The sequence below is a fragment of the Pinus tabuliformis genome, chromosome 2_1 (genome assembly GCF_031772625.1).
Source record: "Pinus tabuliformis cultivar Carrire ecotype Pingquan chromosome 2_1, CPIR1, whole genome shotgun sequence".
NCBI lineage: Eukaryota > Viridiplantae > Streptophyta > Pinopsida > Pinales > Pinaceae > Pinus > Pinus tabuliformis.
This window is the reverse complement of record NC_142299.1, coordinates 103,117,139-103,136,514: the sequence shown is the minus strand read 5'-3', so window position 1 is coordinate 103,136,514 and position 19,376 is coordinate 103,117,139. Positions and strand designations below refer to the sequence as shown.

The following is a 19,376-nucleotide window of genomic DNA, read 5'->3' as shown; positions in this document are numbered from 1 at the left end:
CCATTTTTCCAGAGATTTGGTATGCACTAGGGTGGGGACTTTCATCACATTTTGTTCTCATGCCACTCAATAATCCATTATACTACCACCATACATTTTGTTAGGGGTTACTCTTCAAAAAGCACCTAGATAGTAGTATTCCAAATTATTAAGCCACATGATGTGAAGCCAAAAATCTATCCTTCTTCCTTGAGATTTATGCATGTGCCCCATTCTTTCATTGTCTTTGGTCCATGTACAGAACCAAACTACCAGCCCGTTTCTCTTTCTTAGATATTTCTCTTCAAGAAGTATGGAGCTTCTTTCTAATATCTATATATGGGCCTAAACTAGTTAGATATTTGTATTGTGGGTGGCATAATTAGCTATTTTCTAGGTCATGCATATATATTGTGGTGTCATATCAAGATCATACCTTCTTGTTTCCAATTTGGTTCCAAATGTTCAGACCTTCATTACATGGCAAATGTATTTGTAGTTTTGTTAGTAAGCTAAGCATTCAAGTGTTTTGGCGACTTGGTAATACAAACAAAGGGGTACCTCATTTTTGGTTTGAAAACCCCATGAACTAGTTCCAATGAGTGATTATCACCTCTGTTTCAAACCAAGAAGGAAATTTGAACCACCATTATATTCTCTTTGCGAACATTAATTCAAGGATGTTGGCCCCTAATCCTACCATTCTCAAGCATGATACCAAATTTCTATCTTAGAAGAGTATTCTTGTAAGAAATAAGGCACATGAAATAAGAAACCTTCAAAGCAACATTTCTACTCTATGTGGAGAAATCTGTAAGGCAATAGTTAGGATGATTTCTCTTTTCTTGATAACTGCTTGTGATGTCTTTTTACTTTATCTTACTTATTAGCTTCTTCACTTACTATTATGTTTGTGTAGCATCAAACAACTACCAAAACAAGAAGAACAATAGTACACAAGAATACAGAATCTAGGTTGCAAGCCATGGCCAAAACCTTTCCACTTGAGAATAAAAACCGCAAATCTTTTATCTTCTTATAGATTCTTCAATTGATGAATTCCAAGACCTCTAGACCAAGACCAACACCCTCCAATACCAAGTACAACCCTTTCAGATGATGTGCTTCCTTTGTCCAAGTCAAACCTAGTCAAATCTCTTCCAGCGGCTCAACTTCAACCCCAGCTTCAAAATTTCAGCCTCTACTGCAGGTCTGAAATTTTCATCCCTCCCAATATCAGATGTTGCCACATGTGTGAGCTTATTCTAACCTCCCAAGGCTTCTTCAGAGCTTCGCTTGGCTTTCTCCTTCTAGTGCTTGAGGATGACCTAATGTGACCTTCAGTGACCTTCTTTCTCTTCTTTCTTCAAGATCAAACCTGCAGAAGAAAAACCCTAGTCCAGCAATAGAAACCCTAGCCTTCCTTCACAAGTGAGAGAGAAATAGCCCAAAAACAAGTCTTCTTCGTCCTCTTCCTTCTTTGTTACCTTCTTGCTCTTCTTCTTCACTTGGATGAGTGAGTGATCAATGTGTTCCAAGAAGGTTGAGTTCCCTCCTTTATATAGGCTTCTTCTAAAGGTGGATGTGGCTCCTCAAAATAGGCCGACTTCCCAGCTACCAAGCCAACTTGGTCTTAAAGGTATTTTGACACTTTTAATGACAAAAATACTTTTCTTTACAAGTTATAATGTGCCTGATGGGGTCTTCAACTTATGACAATGACTTTTTTGACTTCTTGACCTAGGACAAACCCTAAAAGCACTCAATGGGTGCTTGACCTCAAGAATAAAAGACCTTGAGCACGAAACCCGGGCTTCAAAAATAATATTAATAATGTTCTCTTATTTCACAATATACAAGAATCAAAAGTACATTTTATATTTATGAAGACCAAACCTAGTTACATATTCTTCAACACTCTATCCATTGTTTAAACTTTATATAGATCAAAATCATAAGGTACAAAGAAGTTGAGGCTAAAGAAAAAAAAAAGTATTTCAAATTACTAATCTGTAAAACATATATTATTGATGGATGATGAACCCAGGCACCTTAACACCCCTTAAGGTGGATTCTCTCTTAACACACCTTTCAATAGTTTCACCTCTACAGTTGTGCACTAGTTTATATGACACACAAAAACACAACACAATTAAATGAAACTCCAATCCTCATTAATAACGTATCTCTTTTTCTTCTTTAATAAAATATCAAGAGGTCAAGCTGCTTCTGTACCTTGTTGAGAATAACCAGACACTATTTGTTGGCAGCCGCCATTTTCGACAAAATGAAATTACATCGGCTGTTGAATAAAACCGTGGTTTTCCTGATCCTAGCTCTGTTATAGCTGTTACCACCACTGTACAAGAAAAAACAGCAGCAAAGAAATCAGAGAAAATGGAGGCCCCATATAGGAAAGGGAAATTTCCAGAGAAAAGAAAGCAGACTAAATATGGCAAATGTTCATCGTTAAACTCACAAGAAAACTATGCACAATATAATGAAAGATTAACATATATAAATTTACATCAAAATTAAATGGATTTGAAATCTCAGCAATACAAAGCCAAATTAGGAATATTAGATATCACTATACAACAATGGGAAATTCCAAATTCTGCACTCCATAAGAACAACAGATCACTTTGCTTTTAAAAAAATTATATTCAACTATCAACTTAAATCAAAGAAACCTATTCATGGCACAGGCAAAGAAACCCCTAAAAAAATTCCAATACAGCTACATAACAACCCCCCACGCCCCCTCAAAAGAGGAAAAAAAGAAAATTGAAACATCAAATTACTGGATACCAGTTTAATCATAGCAAGCTACTACTTATGGCTTAATTTAACATGATACAATAGCATAAAATAAATTATTCCTACAACAGCAATTCCTGATAGTTTACAATAGCATCCCTGATTATAAATTATCCCTACAATAGCATCCCTAGAAACTATATAGTATAATCAACTATCCCGTCAATAGCAAGAAGTAACTTAGTCCTAGCAAGTGCCTAAAAAAATTATTATACATCTCTCCTCAATTTGATTAAATTTGAACTTTAGAAGCATATCAAAATTGCAATTTCTATTTACAGGCCTTGAAAAATCTGAACAATCTCTGAAATCCAAAAACTATTCTGATAAAACTGACAAACATAAACACCTCCAGCAAAGTATACAAGAAACGATAATTTTATTAATAGGTCAATGGAACTGTTAAGTGCAATAGTATTGATATACTGCAGCAGCACTACTCATATATAAAGACCAAAAACAGATCTAATCTAAGATCTAAACTATAATAGATAAGAAAGAAAGTACTGCTGGAAAGCATGGAGTGTTCCTGACTGTGCCGGTCGGGTTGGACCTGAAAGGTCTTCCTTGAGCTCGAAGGTAAGGTATAACCTACAGAAATAATTCAGGGCTGGAAGAAATTTCCCACCTTGGCCAAGAAGCTACTGATACCACTAGATAGATAAGGTTATACCTTTCCTGAGCCGTACAGGGAAATGTGGGGGCCAAGCTACTTTTCCATCCATGAATGCTGAGTTCAGAGCAATGGTTTGCCTCTCTCTAAACAGAGTTTGTGATAAAAGATTGTGCATTGACCTCCAAATGGATGATATTGGAAAGAGTCAGCTCTATTTATGGAAAACAATAAACAAGCTGCTCATTGACCAGAACAAACCATAAACGAACTACAATCCATAAGATAGGAAACAAGAAGAAATCATCACCACTGGCAAGTGCTCTTTAGCCATAACAAACCATGAATCTGTAGACTGGAAGCTCGCATTTACCACAGTAGTCATGTTTCATCTAAGTTGCACGAAAAGGGGAAACAGGTACAAGTTTCCGAAACGGGCAAGGGTACGAAACGTGACACCCCCCCAAAATTTTGGAAACGGGGAATCGCGATATATATACATACATATATATATATATATATATATATATATATATCAGAATTTAGGACATTTAAGAAATGTTAGCTGCAATCATAAAGCATACATGATACATTATAATTTATTACATGTAAAGCTTAAACATTATGATCAAATTTACATCACATTTACTCATGAATGATCACATAATGAAAATTGCAATATCAGAATATCCAAAATACACCTTTATTATATATCCAAATCTCAAAATCAGCCTTTATTATATATGAGGCTGCAAGTACAATAAAGACTATGAGGCTGCAATAACTATAAAGACAAAATACCACTGCTCTCTTCCTCTTTTCTCCTTTGCTAAAATCGTCCGTCTCCAAGAGAAACAACTTGCTCAATTGTGTGATGAGGGAATGAGGCGAGAGTCTCTTTATAACTTGAGAGAGGCATCTAGAAGCATCCACAAGATATTTTATTTGCCCAATCAAAAATTAGAACTGAAAAAACAAAAATAAATGAAAAATCGCAATATGAAGTGAAAACCCCGTCGTACAGCCTGGAAACTCGTTTCCGACCGTACCGGCCACGTTTCCATAGCGTGAAACGTGCCAATACGGCCGGAAACTCGTTTCTAGGCCGTACGATATGCGTTTCCATGTTTCGTATCGTTTCCTGGCTGAAACGGACCTGGGGGCAACGTTTCCTACAACATAGTGTTTGATTGTCTACGTTTCGGATCCAAAAGAGGACCCATCATCAAGACATAAAAACCTGAGGGAAAGAATGTCAAGAGAACCATAAATATATATGAGATGCAGCAGAATGAAATGAAGTTAAGAATCCCCTAAAATCCATGAGAGAGGAAACAACAAGAAATTATCACTACCAGCATAGCCACTCAAACAGATGTACAACAAAAAGTAAGAGAAGGAAGCATAAAAATCATTGATCCACATCATCTCCATAAGTACAGGGCCAAAAGGTCTCTTGAAGCCCAACAAATGGCCATTTATGCAGAAGTAGATACTCTTCAATTCAACCTTGCAAAATAAGCATGTCCAATAACAGTTTCTAGAAACCTTACTCCCAGGCACAGCCTTTAGAAACCTTACTCCCAGGCACAGCTTTACTCTCATGTCCAATAAAACGCTGGAAGCTAAGAAATGCTAGCACACACACGTAAAAATAACACAATTAATTTTGGAAAAAAGTCCCTGGAAAAACCCAACTTGGGAAAACCAGTGCAGCAACTAAGAGTTTTATTATTATGCAGCAGTGAGAAATGTTAGTTTTTGGTAGCATCGGAAGAGCTCTAGCCTTGAAAATTGGTGGAGAGGCTAAAGCACGAGTTCTAAAGAGCCCAGAAACCATTTGGTGAAATTCCACACGGATTGTATTTTATTAAAATAATTAATATTTTTAATAGGGTTCCTAAGTCTAAACTTAGGAAAATTAAGATATTAATGGGTATTAATCAAAATATGGGTGAGAATGATCTAGAAGGTGGATCAACTCATGTTTTAATCTTAATCGTTGATTAGAGACTTAATCTCAGTTGTTGAAGACTCAACAGGAAAAGTATAAAATGGAGGCATGGGATTCATTTGGAAACACACACGAAGAGAACGAATTGATCAAGAATTCGATTCCTAGGACAGGGTTTGCTAAGGATTTTGAATGAAGTGATCATTCTGCAGCAAAGGGGCAGTGAGAATCTGGGAGGACGACTTTCTGGAGAATACTGACAAAGAGACAGAGAAAGCTTGCAGAGAGGCAGCGCAGTAGCCGAGAGAGTTGACACTGGGCCAGTTTGGGCCCATGCAGCCTTGACGCAGAGCCAGAAGGGCCAGCGTAGAGCAGAAAAGTTACCTGTCACGCAAAAGCCGGAATTGTCGGGAACTGCCGGAACAGCTGGGAAAGTTGACGCAGAGTGTAGAAGCGAGAACTGCCAAGAACAACCGGAACTGTCGGGAACTGCCAGAACTGCCGGGAACGCTGACCCAGAGGGCAGAAGCCGAAACTGCCCGAACAGCCGGGAAAGCTGAAGCAAAGGGCAGAAGAGGTGACGCAAAAATAGTCGGGGTTAGCCAATCTTGTGCTAGATTAGCCGGAATTATGTCGGGTGAAGTGAGGTAAAGCTCACTCAAATTTTCCGCCAGTATTTTCTCTGTAAAGGATTGCTAGTTGAGCATCCTAGATTTGTATTCAGATATTTCTCCTACATAATAATAAAACCCTCAGAGTCGCTACACCAGTTTTCCCGCATTGATTTTTTCCGGGTACTATTGTGGCCAAAAATAAGTGTCCTATGTATCTTGTTCTTCGCTCTGTTTTATGTTTCATGAGATCAAATATTTAATTAGTGTAGGCTGCAGAAGTAATCTGCTTCAATATTCAGAAGAATAACTTGATGAATGTAATTTAAAAATCAAGTAGGTGAAGTAGATTCAGATTCGCTGTAGTAGGGGTTCCTTAAGGATTAGGAATTTTCACAAGAAATGCTAAGTACAACTGGATGCTGAAATCTGGCAATCCTACAGAGAAAAATACTAGCAAAAATCTAGCGAGGAATTTTCCTCACCCCACAGGCAAACTCCTAGCACGACTTGCCTTCAGAAATTCGACCCTCCGACCCTCTGTGTCAACCTCTACGCAGCCAAATTGATGTCAAGCCTCACACTAGTCTTTGGCGAATTCCTTTTGCCTTCTGTTGACTGGAAAGATGCTTCTCTAGCACTCCTTCCCGGCCTCTGGAACTTAAGACGTCTCTCCCTCTCAGCTAATCGATCTTGCCTCTGGAGGTTGTTGTGTTGCCCCAGCGTCAGCCTCTCTGTGACTCTTCTGCCTCTTTGCAAATGCACTCGTTGGATCTAGAATGCCTCCTCCAGCCTCGCTATCTCTGCCCCTCTCTCACTGCTTCAATATCTCGCTCTCTCTCTGACAACTGACTGTTGCTACCCAAGAAATTGATCTGCCAAGGAAATCGAACTGCTCAAGTGTCATCTCCATCACCACATCGACCCGCTCTTATAATCCTCTGTTGGAGCACCAACGACCAAGATTAGAACATAATCGATGGCTAGGATTCTAGCCTTGACATAATTAATATTAATTAATTATCCATATTCCCTAAGTTTAGACTTAGGAAATATTTAGAAAGTGTTTAATAATCTAATCAAGCTATTTCTAGGCAAAATTTCCAAAAACGGTTCCTGGGTTTTGGAGGTCTCATGTATTCTAGTCTCTCCACCAAATTTCATGGCTAAAACACATCCAATGCCACAAAAATTAACACTCCCTCTTAGTAAGCTATGTGTTTTAGTGTTGCATACCCTGCCACAAAACCCTGTCTCTACATCATCTCCTGTCACGTGGTTGATGTCTGGCTATTGTTGCCCACCAACCACTGCGCAACTCTGATATACGTTGCATCTGTGATGTTGATGACCCTGTTGTACCGCTGCCAACACTACATCTGCACTACAACTCCCTCTCATTTGTTGTTGTTGCAATTGAAAAGCATCCAAAATATTGAATTGGATGTGTTCAGTATGATGCATTTGTCTCTCGAGTCTTTGACTGCTACTAGCATCTACACTATCACTGAGGAATTTGCATTGCTGCTGACTTTGCATTGTGACAACTACACTGCTGCTAACTCTACACTGCACTCCCCAGCATCTGATTGCTACTAGTCTCTACAATTGTCACTCTGGCAATGACTGCATCAACTACCACTGATCCATCCTGCTACTAAATATTGTGGGGCCCCGTAGCCAAGTAATGATCCATGAGGTGGACTCTTCAAGCATCCTGCCCATATGTAGCGCTCTAGGGCTACAACACCAAATCACCCCACCTTACTCCTAGAGGTATATCAGCAAACATTGTGAAGTCTTCCTCCACCCTGGAGGAAATCCTGTCGATCTTTGTAGAAGTTGCCTGTTGATACTACTTCTCCTCCTTGTCTTTCTTCCTAAGAGGACACTGGGTACTGTAGTGACTGAGCTCACCACACCTGAAGCACTTGACATTTGACAGGTCTTTCTTCTTCTTTCTCTGCTTCCCATGTCCCTAACTAGGACCCTTAGATGTGAGGGCCACATTCTCCTCCTCCTTCACTTGCTTTTGCCCGTTGTTTTTGCCACTGATGGAGCTCTTTTGAAGAGCTCGCCTCAATTCCTCCTACTGCAAGTCAGCCCACATCATGTCCCACTTTGGTAACTGGTCTCTACCCAATATGCTTTCGACAAAGACCTGCCTATCCTCGGAGGCATTGTTGAGTGTCAATCTCACTAGCTCTGTGGATTGAGGTGCTGCCCAAACAACTGACAACTGGTCCCAGACCTCAGCTTCTCCTCTAGGCACATCTTCTACTGCTCAGAAGTACCCTGCTATAGTGTGGCGAGAGCATCCCACATCTATTTGGTGTGAAAATTTTTGAATCTTCACATCATAAATCCTACTGCAATCATTGGTTTATCATCTCCTACTTGTTTTTACATTCAACAAGTTATTGCATTATTTAAATAATGATGAAAAACACTACTGCAGACTACACTGACATACAGATCATGAACTCAAATAGATACGAGACAATCACACAAGGGACACCGTTATTTTTGGACAAACGTCCCAGGAAAAACCAATGCAAGAAAATCGGTGCAACATATAGAGGGTTTGTATTATTAACAAGCAGAATCTGAGTACAACAGGTTGCCTCTCACATTGGCTAACCTTTTAGAGAAATCTCGGCAACAAGAAATACATACGAGGGTTTACCTCTTTCTCTAAGTCACGACTGATCCACTGAGTGGCTAACTCCGACAAGCACTACGAAAATCCCAGCGCAATCCAGCGTGGGCTAGCGTCATGCCTCTGGGAGGCTACACCACTCCTTTTGTTGGATTGATTTGCTCTTATAAGCTTCAACTTCAACCCTCCCATCTCAGAACATCGAACTCCCAACAAAATCTCGAACTTCCGACGATTATCTTGCACTGTCACTACAAGAAACCCTCACGGCCTGTGTCAGCACTGCGTGAGCCCCTTCCTAGGTTGTGTTGCCTCTCTGATGCTACTGCTACCACTCTGCCTTGTACTCGTTGTCTCGGAACTCCCTTCCGATCCAACCCTCTGCTACTGCCCCTCTCACTGCAACTCAGATCACCTGTTCGATTTTCTCAGCAAACCTCGCCGCAAAAAAATCAAACTAACTGATCAATATGGTGTGTCTCCAACTGGCCCTCAACCCTCCTCTTATACTTTTCATGTTGATGAATCAACGGCTGAGATTAAGTCCCTAATATACGGCTAAGATTAAAACAGACTTGATCTTCGTCACTTAGAAGTTTCTCACCCATATTCTTATTAATACCCATTAATATTTTTATTTTCCTAAGTTTAGACTTAGGACCCATTAAAAATATTAATTATTTTAATAACTCTCAATCCGGGTGGAATTTCTCCAAACGATTTCTGGGTTCTGGAGATCGCATGTATTCTAGCCCCTCCACAAAATTTCGGAGCTAGAGCACATCCAATGCTACCCAAAATCAACATTTGGCAGTATCTTTGCTAGTTATATGCAAGACTATATGATCTCAGACTTCGTCTAGGATCAACCGCTTCGCCCATGCCATCTCCTTTTTGTATTCTTTCAGCTTTGTACTCTTTCAGTTGATCTGCATCCTAAGGAACTGCCACCACTGCATCAATATAGGCTTTCAGGAAATATTCATCTAGAAGGAAGGACATACTTGTCTTCCAGATGATGTAGTTGGAAGCTCCGTCCAACTTGTCCTGATCACAAAGCCCAACAATGGCCATCTCAACGAATTGTCGAAAACCTCCTCTTTCCCTATGCTTGGTTGTTGCTCTACTATTCGCACTCCCTTCTAGAGTGAGAAGATCTGCTCACAACAACTGTCGATCTGCAAGGAAAATAAAACTTCTTGAGACTAGAAGTTCCCTGAGGAAAATTTAACCTTTGTGTGTGCTCTTCTCTCTTCCACCCCAACGTTGGCTCTGCTCTAGCAAACTGCTGAACAAACCACTCCATCTAGCTAGAGATTTGCTCAACAAAAAATCTAAGTTGCTCCCTCTACCTCTTGAATCACTCAATCAAGAAGGATCGAATTTTTCTGCCACTCACTCAGAAAAATCAAACCTCCACAAGTAACTCGGCCAACTGGCAGAATGAATACGCTACCCTTAGGAATTTCGGCTTGCTGCCCACACTGAGCAGCAAAATTTCCTCTTTTCACCTCTGAGCTCTCTCGCTGATCAACTGTGCTCTAATACCATGTGAAAATTCCAATACCGGATTCCTATTGCAACAGCTGGAAATCATTCTCCTAGTTGTTAATTTTATTTAACAATTTATTTGTTGTATGCTACGACAAATACTGAATAAATCACACCACAACCTTCACAAATAAAACTGCGTAAAAAGATAAAACGCTGGAAGCTGAGAAATTCTAGCACATACATAAAAATAACACAATTAATTTTGGACAAAAGTCACCAGGAAAACCCAACTTGAGAAAATCGATGCAGCAGCTGAGGGTTTTATTATTATGCAACAATGAGAAATTATGAGTACCACTGGATGCTGAAAATTTGGCAATCCTACAGAGAAAAATACTAGCAAAATTCTAGAGAGGAATTTTCCTCACCCCACAGGCAAACTCCTAGCACGACTTGCCTCCAAAAATTCGTCCCTCTGACCCTGTACATCAACCTCTGCGTTGCTCTACGCAACCTACGTGACGTCAAGCCTCAGACTGATCTCTGATGAATTCCTTATGCCTTCTGCTGACTGGAAAGATGCTTCTCCGACACTCTAGGACTCCTTCCCGACCTCTATAACTGAAGACGTCTCTCCCTCTCAACTAATAGATCTTGCCTCTAGAGGTTGTGTTTCCCTAGCGTCAGCATCACTGTCTCTGTCCCTCTCTCACTTCTTTGATCTCTGACTTTCTCTCCAACAATTGACTCTTGCTACTCAAGAAATCGATCTACCAAGGAAATTGAACTGCTCAAGTGTCTTCTCCATCACCACATCGACCTCCTCTTATAATCCTCTGTTGGAGCAACAACAGCCAGGATTAAAACACAATCGATTGTTGAGATCATCTCTGGATCGATCCGTGTGAGTTTCTGGATGATTCTCGCCTTGACTTAATTAATACTGATTAATTAACCATATTCCCTAAGTTTAGACTTAGGAAATATTTAAACACTGGTTAATAATCTAATTTAGACATTTCTATGCGGAATTTCCAGAAACAATTTCTGGGTTTTGAATATCTCATGTATTCTAGCCTCTCCGCCAAATTTTTTGGCTAGAACACATCTGATGCTACAAAAACTAACACAACTTAAGGTGGTGCACCCACCGTGTGGTCAAGAGCCCTAAATCCAATGAATGATGTGGCCACTTCTTCTTAGATGACCGCTCAAGAGGTCAAAGGAATTAACTATTAATGGATAAAATAATTTGTTGAGGGGGTCAAATTTGAATAAAAGTTTGTGGCCAAATATTTTATTGAAGGAATTAAAAATTTCAAAGGCAAGTCGGCCTAAGTTAATATAGGATTTTTGGCTCCAAAGAATTTAAATTTTCCCTCCAAAGTTTGAGTTGCCCCTCCTTCCATAAGTGACATACACATCTATATAAAGATGATGTTTCTTCTCTCAAAAGGAGCAAGCAAATACCATGACTTTCCTCTAAAATACATATGTGATTAAGGTTCCTTTTCTTGGTTGTTTGGAACTTCAATTCTTTCGCTTGGTTGAATAGACCTAAGGGGATCAAATGTCTTCAATGGTTTTGGGCTTAAATCTTCAAGCAAAGGTTTTGTTGGAGTTTAGTTGTTTTTGCAAGTGAAGCAGGTTGTAATCAAATAAAAAAAATCATTATTGTGAAGATTGTCCTGAAGCAGCCCTACTCAACATTCCATCGAAAAGTCATTGATCTGAAGCAACTCATTTGCGAGATCAATACATGGAAGGGTTCCAACATCAAACATGTGCTTTACCAATGCCTTCTCCACTATGTGAGGAACTAAATGGTCCTTCAATGAATCAAGAACGATTCTCTTCGACTTTGAAGCCTTCTTGTGCTCAACCAACTAAGCAGAATACATAAGGGCAACCACCTTTCCTTCCAAAAAACACCCAAGATCAAACAACTCCCATAGATTCCGCAACTTGCGCCTCCACAGTAAAATATAAGCACCCTCAAATATGTGACACTCTCTAAGACCATGAGTAGTCATTACTACAACCCCTTGAACACAACTAACCAAACAAATCACCCAAACAAAAAGAAAATCAACAACCTATCACAGGTGCAGATCAACAATCTAATCACTAGAACAATTTAAGCATTAGACCGAATGAACCATCACAGGTCTCGACCATTAAGATCCTTAGACAACTCCCTCTTATAGGCAGCATCCCCTTTCACACCCCACCACCCTCTTCCTTTTCAACAAAAATTCCACAACACCTTACACCACTCACCTTAGGGAGTTTCTCCCCCCATTTCCCAATTTAGCTGACTCGACACAACCATTTCCAAATATGAGATACTTTCCTTGATCTTCGCATAAGTATCCCTTGACTCCTACCCCCATTCTACTTGTAGTCACACCAACAAACCTACCCGTAGCTCTTGCCCAATGAACAGTTGGTTTGATGATGAATGCAAATCGCTCCACAAAGAGCTTTTTCTCATCCTCACACAACCCATCTCCCTCTCCTCACCTTCGCAAAACACATCATAACCTCATCCTTCATCAAAACCGTGCATTTCTCTTGAAGGTGACAAGAACAATGTGATGACCTCTGTGTTGATTTGGGGTAGCATCGGATGTGCTCTAGCCATGAAAATTCGTGGAGAGGCTAAAGCACATGAGATCTCCAAGACCCAAAAAGGGTTTGGGCAGATTCGAACCGGTTTGGGAGATATTAAAATAATTAATATTTTTAATGTAGTTCCTATGTCTAAACTTAGGAAAAATAAAATATTAATGGGTATTAATATAAAACTGGGTTAGAATGTTCCAAAAGACATGAATCAAGCCACATCTAATCTTAGTCTTTGATTAGAGATTTAATCTCGGTCGTTTAAGGACCAACGAGAAAAGTATAAGAAGAGGCTTGAGGGTCAGTTGGAGAAGACACCAGAGTGATCAGCGATTCATTTTGCTAGAGCGGGTTTGCTATGCAAAGTTGAATCAGTGATCAGCAGCGAGGGGCAGTAAGTACAAGGCAAAGACAATACTGGGAGACCAGCGTAGAAGCAGAGAGAGCGAGAGCAATAGCTAGTCCAGGCTACGCAGAGCCCAGCAGAGGCAGCTCAGAGCCCAAAGAGACTGCGTCATCCACGCAGAGGGCAGAGGGAGTGACGCAGAGGCTCCCAGAGGCTCCGCAGTGCCTCAGAGGGCTGACGTAGAGGGTCCTGGGGCTAACGCAGGTCAACAAAGGGCTGACGCAATGGCCAGAAGGGCCAGCGCTGACCTTCGATTATGCTAGAGAGGGTTTCATGGGACAGGTTTTCTAAACACCTGTTTCCGAATATAGAGGTATTGTTGCCGTGTATTTTTCTCTGTCAGGTGAGCCAATTAGGCACCCAGATGTACTCAAATAAACTGCAAAATAATATAACCCTCTAAATAGCTGCAACGGTTTTCCCGCATTGGGTTTTTCCGGGGACATTTGTCCAAAAATAACGATGTCACTTATGTGCTTGTTTTCTTTCAATTGATGATCTGTAAATGTTGTGAGTGTATTGTGTTTATTTCGATATTTAATGTATTAAATAACTTGTTATAGTTTAGACAAGTAGGAGAAATAAACCAGCAAAATACAGATTAATTTTCTAATAGATAGACTTAGAAAATTCAACACTCTGCCAGCCCCCAAAATCCTTTTGGCATTTTCCTCGATCCCATACCATTTCGCCTTACCATGATCCCCGGACCATGTTCCCCACACTACTTCCCTTCATAATATTCTTGGACAACATCCCACCGACATTTCCTCCTCCCCTTCCCCCCCCCAATTTTCCACGTGGATGTTAAGAGCGCAGTCAAAGCTGTGTACTAACAAAGCATCTAATGAAGAATGGCTTCAAGCCAAATTTCTTAAGCATGGCAAACACTCCCTTGATTCTCATATTACTAACTTATTTAACCATGTTGTGAGTTTAGGCTTCCCCCCCTCTTGGGTTAGACACACTATTCATCCAATCCACAAACCAAGGAGTTTTGAACCCATAAAACTACCTGATCCGAGAGGATCATTCATTCTCTAAGCTTTATGCCAAAGTCTTACACTAATGGCTTTAAGAGGCGCTAGAGAGTCATCATCTCAGGGCTAGAGGACAAGCAAGTTTCTACCCCAACTACCAAATAATTGATCACATCTTCAAACTTCGAGCCATTATTGAGGACGCTTGCCATCGTTCTTCAAAGGTTTACACTTGTTTTGTAGACTTTCCTAAGGCGTTCGACAAAATTCCAAGGGAGGCATTATTCCATAGGCTATACGACACTAGCATATCTGAGACCCTACTAGTAGCCATCATGAGACTGTGTGATCAATTTTGGGATGCCTCAAGATGGCATGTGGTCTTTCTAACTTCATCCAAGGCACTATTGGGGTAAAATAGCGGTGCCCCCTCTCACCAACCCTTCACGACCATTCCTAATAGGGTGATGGTTGTCTTCTAGATCATGTGTTAATCTCCCTGCTCTTACTGGTTGATGACTTGGTCCTGTTAGCCTCTACTCCCAATGGCTTACAGAGATAGATTGATAGACTGGCCAGTTTTTGTGATCTTCGACAACTTATGTTTAATCTAGGTAAAACCAAGATTTTGATCTTCAATGCATCGAAGAGCTCTCTTACTGTTAAGTTTGGCAACTAGGGCCAAACTCCATGTGGGTCATCTTATTTATGGCAGCTGATATTTTTCTTGGATCCCTCTCATCGAGAGGTGTAGGATTGATCCAAAGATCATCCAATTCCGATAAGTATAGATATGAATTTATTTGTGTTATTGGACAAATCGTCTATTGAAGTTTAAGTTTACTTAGTTTAGAAACCCTTCATGCACTTTTTCTGATTTATTCCTACCTACTTGTTATTTTTCTTTAACAAGTTATTTACAAAGTAAATACTGAAAATAAACACCAATGCATGCTCAACATATTACAAATCAACAACTAAAAGAAACAAGAACAAACACACCACATGACACCATTATTTTTGGACCAATGTCCCCGGAAAAACCCAATGCGGGAAAACCGGTGCAGCTATCTGAGGGTTTTCTTATTAAGCAATATCAGAGTACAATATGGGTGTCATAACTGGCCTACCCAACAGAGAATTTCCTTAGCAGCTATACCTCACAGTTTGAGAGAAATCTCCTGGCTGAAACCCCGGAGAACCTTTCCGACGGCTCCTCAGCACAAAACACCTCCTGCAACACCAGCATCTGCCCAATCTGGACTGCGTCAGCCCCTCTGTCTCACACTGGCCCTGCATCAGCCCTGGGAGCCTTTGCGTCAGATACGCTGGCCCTTCTAGTGCTCTGCGCAGCACTTGGCTGCCTCTGCGTGGCCCTGCGTGAGCCCTTGCTGGCTCTGTGTCACCCTCCTTGGTTGTTGCACTACTCTCCTGGCATAATCTCTGCCTTCTCTGTTCCTCTGCACTCAATGCCCCTCAACTGCTCTCCCAATCACTGATTCTATCTCTCTTAGCAAACCTCGCTCTAGAGAATAGAATGACTGATCATCTGGTGTGCTCTCCAAGTGACCCTCAAGCCTCCTCTTATACTTTTCCTGTTGACATCTCAACGACCGAGATTAAGTCCCTAATCAACGGCTATAATTAGATATGGCTTGATCCATGTCTTTTGGACCACTCTAACACAGATTCATATTAATACACATTAATATTTTATTTTCCCTAAGCTTAGACTTAGGGACTCCATTAAAAATATTAATTATTTTAATATCCCCTGATCTGTTTAGAATATGCCCAAACCCTTTTTGGGTATTGGAGATCTCATGTACCCCAACATCTCCACCAAATTTCATGGCTAGAGCACATCCGATGCTACCCCAAATCAACATCGTCAAGGTCGGCCAGCAACCAAATAAACCCCACAAGTGCTCAACATTTTAGTATAAAAGGAGATGACTTGAGAGTCATTTCTTACACTCACTTCACTCATGATCTCTCTCCACTTGTTTTGGGTTTGGTGGCTAGAGAGATCTAGAGGGAGAAGCCCTACATGCTGAACCTAAGATGCCCTAGCTGCAGTCTTATGAGGAGATCATATTGCAGGTAAGAGGAGATCTATACGCTGCCATAGAGGAGACTAATTCGCTGCCCTAATAAGATCTAGACGCAGTCATGGAGGATCATGGAAGAGTCTTATACGCAGCCCTAATCTCAGCCATGCAAGAAGACAATCTAGCCGCAGTCTTGAAGGAGATTTGGCCGCAAAGCCCTAGCCGCAGTCAGTTCTAATCCGCAGCTAGAAGAGCCCTAATCCGCAGCAGAAGGAAGGCCCTAATCCACAACAGAAGGAAGGCCCTAATCCACAACTAGAGGAGGCCCTAATCTGCAATCAAGAAGAGGACAAGACGTGAGGAATGATAGGACTGTTTTGGGTTAGTTTCATCCTCTACACAGGTCCGAGTTGAGGGGAAAGAAAGTCGCAGCTCATAGAAGGATTCTAGGGTCACTTAAGGGCTGACTTAAGGAGCCACAGGGTACTGAAGTCTTAACACAGCCGCAGGTCATTTTGGGCAGTTGTAAAAGCAGGCCGAGACTGTATTTTAGGGATCTGTTCAGCTCAGCAAGAATAAAAGGAAAGGCCGCAGCAATTTCAAGGAAGATTGGGCATGTTTGAGTGGGCTGAAGATGATTGTCATCTTGCCCTAACCAGACCTTAAATTGTAGCAGAGATATATCAATCAAGAGGAAGATGCATGTTGTATCTATGTTGAGTTTGTGCTAGGTGGAAGATTATCCATGCGTGGACAAAAGTTTATGCAGCCTGTATGAGCAAGTGAAAACAAGCTACAGTCTTGGGTGTAGGATCTAGGTGACTAATGCAGTCATAGATGGAGCATAGATCCGCATTATAGAGGACAGTTTAGGATGTCCTTCTCGGAGGTTTGATATCCCGGATGAGGTACAGTAAGGTACCTCTGCTAAATCATATCTACAAGTTACAGCTAGCTGCTTTGCTAGGCTGCAAGCCATAGCAAGCAGCTAAGGTTGTTCCATGATTGTGTTACAGTATGCAGCATGTAGGTGACAGCATGTTGGGTGCAACATAGTAATGAAGTGTTGCATAGCGATGATGAGATACAGCATGATGAGATGCAGCATGATGGAGGATGCAGCATAATAAGATGCAGCATGATGGAGGATGCAGCATGATAGGATGCAGCATGATGGAGGATGCAACATGACAGGATGCAGCATGATAAGATGCAGCATGATGAGATGCAGCATGATGTAGGATGCAGCATGATGAGATGCAGCTTGATGTTGGATGCAGCAAGGTGATGGAATCACCTTGGAAGAATGTTTGCCTTCATCTGAATTCAGAACTGCAGTCCATGTCCTAAGATCTACAACCCCATCTTCATGGTGAAGATCTCTGCTCTTATTTTGTCAAGTCAAGTGTTGACTTCTGATGTATATGTACTATCTCTCTCTGTTGAACTATTGAAGAATATAAGAAGAATTGATCAAGGGTTTCCCCACATTGGGGTTTGTCCCTGGCTGGCGCCACATCTTGTGTCCTCTTGTCTTGGCTTGTCTTCTATGATTTATGTTTATGTTCTCTCTGCAGTTTACTTTAATGCTAATGTGATTGCTAATCTGGAAAAGGTATTTAGCTAACTATGAAAATTGAAATAAATTGCTCTAAGCATAAAACATACCTAAACTTAACATGGTATCAGAGCTAAGGTGAAGACAAAGCCCAAGCAAGAGTGAAAGAGCAATTACCGAAGACAGTCGGGAAAGGACAAAAGGATCAATGGATTCCTCATCCCTCTCCAAATTCACCAAGGGTGAAGTCGAAGCAGAGAGTATTATCAGAATGGCACAGCGGAAGTTTCTTGTGGCCTACCTAAAGATCACTTCAATGAGAAGTTTGGATCTAAGGGTGAAAGGAAAGGCAGATGCCTTGGTTATAATAAGTTCGGCCATTATGCGAAGGAGTGTCTCAAAAATACTATGATAATCACTAGCAAATTACTCAATCTCAATCAAAAACATTTGAAAAAATATAACTACCTCTACCCTGCCTTCTTTATAGATGTGGAATGCTCAAGGACAAGATGAAGTACAGCCCATCCTTGTGTGTGAAAAAATGAGAAAAGCAAAACCCTAAACTACTTCTGTCTAGGGAAGTGCAGCCTCCCTAAAACTGGAAGATTCCCTAGCTCATGCACTAAAGCTATCTGAAGGTAAAAGCAGATTATTTTGAAATCTGGAAATCAAACGAAAAACCTCTATTCTAAAACTGGGATGCTAAATCTGGAAAAGCAGCCACAAAATCAGAAGTGTGTGATGCTGGCTCATTCATGTGCCCTATCAATCCCTCACAACTAGGACTTCAGCACAATACACAAGACAACCAAGTGGTGTGCCCTCATTCTCCTCAGTTATGCCCTCATCATGACTGCACAAGTACCCTGTATAGGAAACTAAACTAATGCTGATGCTGGTACACCTCTGCTGCCGAAGACGACTGGTGCACCACTGTGGGAGAGAACCATGACTGATGCAACAGGTAAAAACTAAGTCATGTATAGATAATGAGAAGCAACCCCTAGTTCATATAGTGATTTTCTGGAGCCTTTCCATTTATCAGCCAATGAAATGACAGAATCAATTTTTTTATTTTAAATTTTCACTTTGCTTCCCAAAAAACATTTGAATTTATCGCCACAGATCAAAAACAATTTCTACATACCATAATCTTGAAGAGGCCGCTGGCCATGGTCCCCCAAAACAGCAGTAACTAATTCCATTGATATGCACATACGGTTTTTCTGTATTGCCAATAATGAAAGAATTCATCAATAAAATTAATGATACTTGTAATTTAATCAACTGTGCAGGCGCTACCTTATTCAACATTAAGATTAATAATAAAAAAAAAAAAAAAAAAAAAAAACAAACAAACAAAAACTAACAGTAAATAGTCAAGACAAAGGTCTAATACAGTGAAAAACATAAGCACCTCCAATCACAATCAAAAAGACAGAATAGATACCGAAGAATAAGAGCAAACATATTGGACCTGAATCTCTTTCTGTTGAGGCACCTACTCTAGGTTTTGCAGCCCAATTAAATGTATTCCTTTGATATCCTAACTGGATTTGATTCCTTAAAAGCACAACTAAATGTCTTTCCTTGAATCCTTGAATTGCATTCATAAGATTCACC

General features: G+C 40.6%; 1 protein-coding gene across 3 annotated transcripts in view; it reads right to left on the bottom strand.

The window, feature by feature from the left end:
• The window catches only part of RNL (RNAligase), a 420,780-nt gene that overhangs the window by 346,717 nt on the left and 54,687 nt on the right, over positions 1–19,376 (bottom strand). For all 3 annotated transcript variants that reach the window (XM_089402248.1, XM_089402249.1, XM_089402247.1), the window contains 2 exons: positions 18,901–18,979; positions 2,215–2,338 (listed from right to left, as the gene is read on the bottom strand). In XM_089402248.1, the coding sequence (XP_089258374.1) occupies positions 2,215–2,338; positions 18,901–18,979 (203 nt within the window). The remainder of the gene's footprint in view (positions 1–2,214; positions 2,339–18,900; positions 18,980–19,376) is intronic.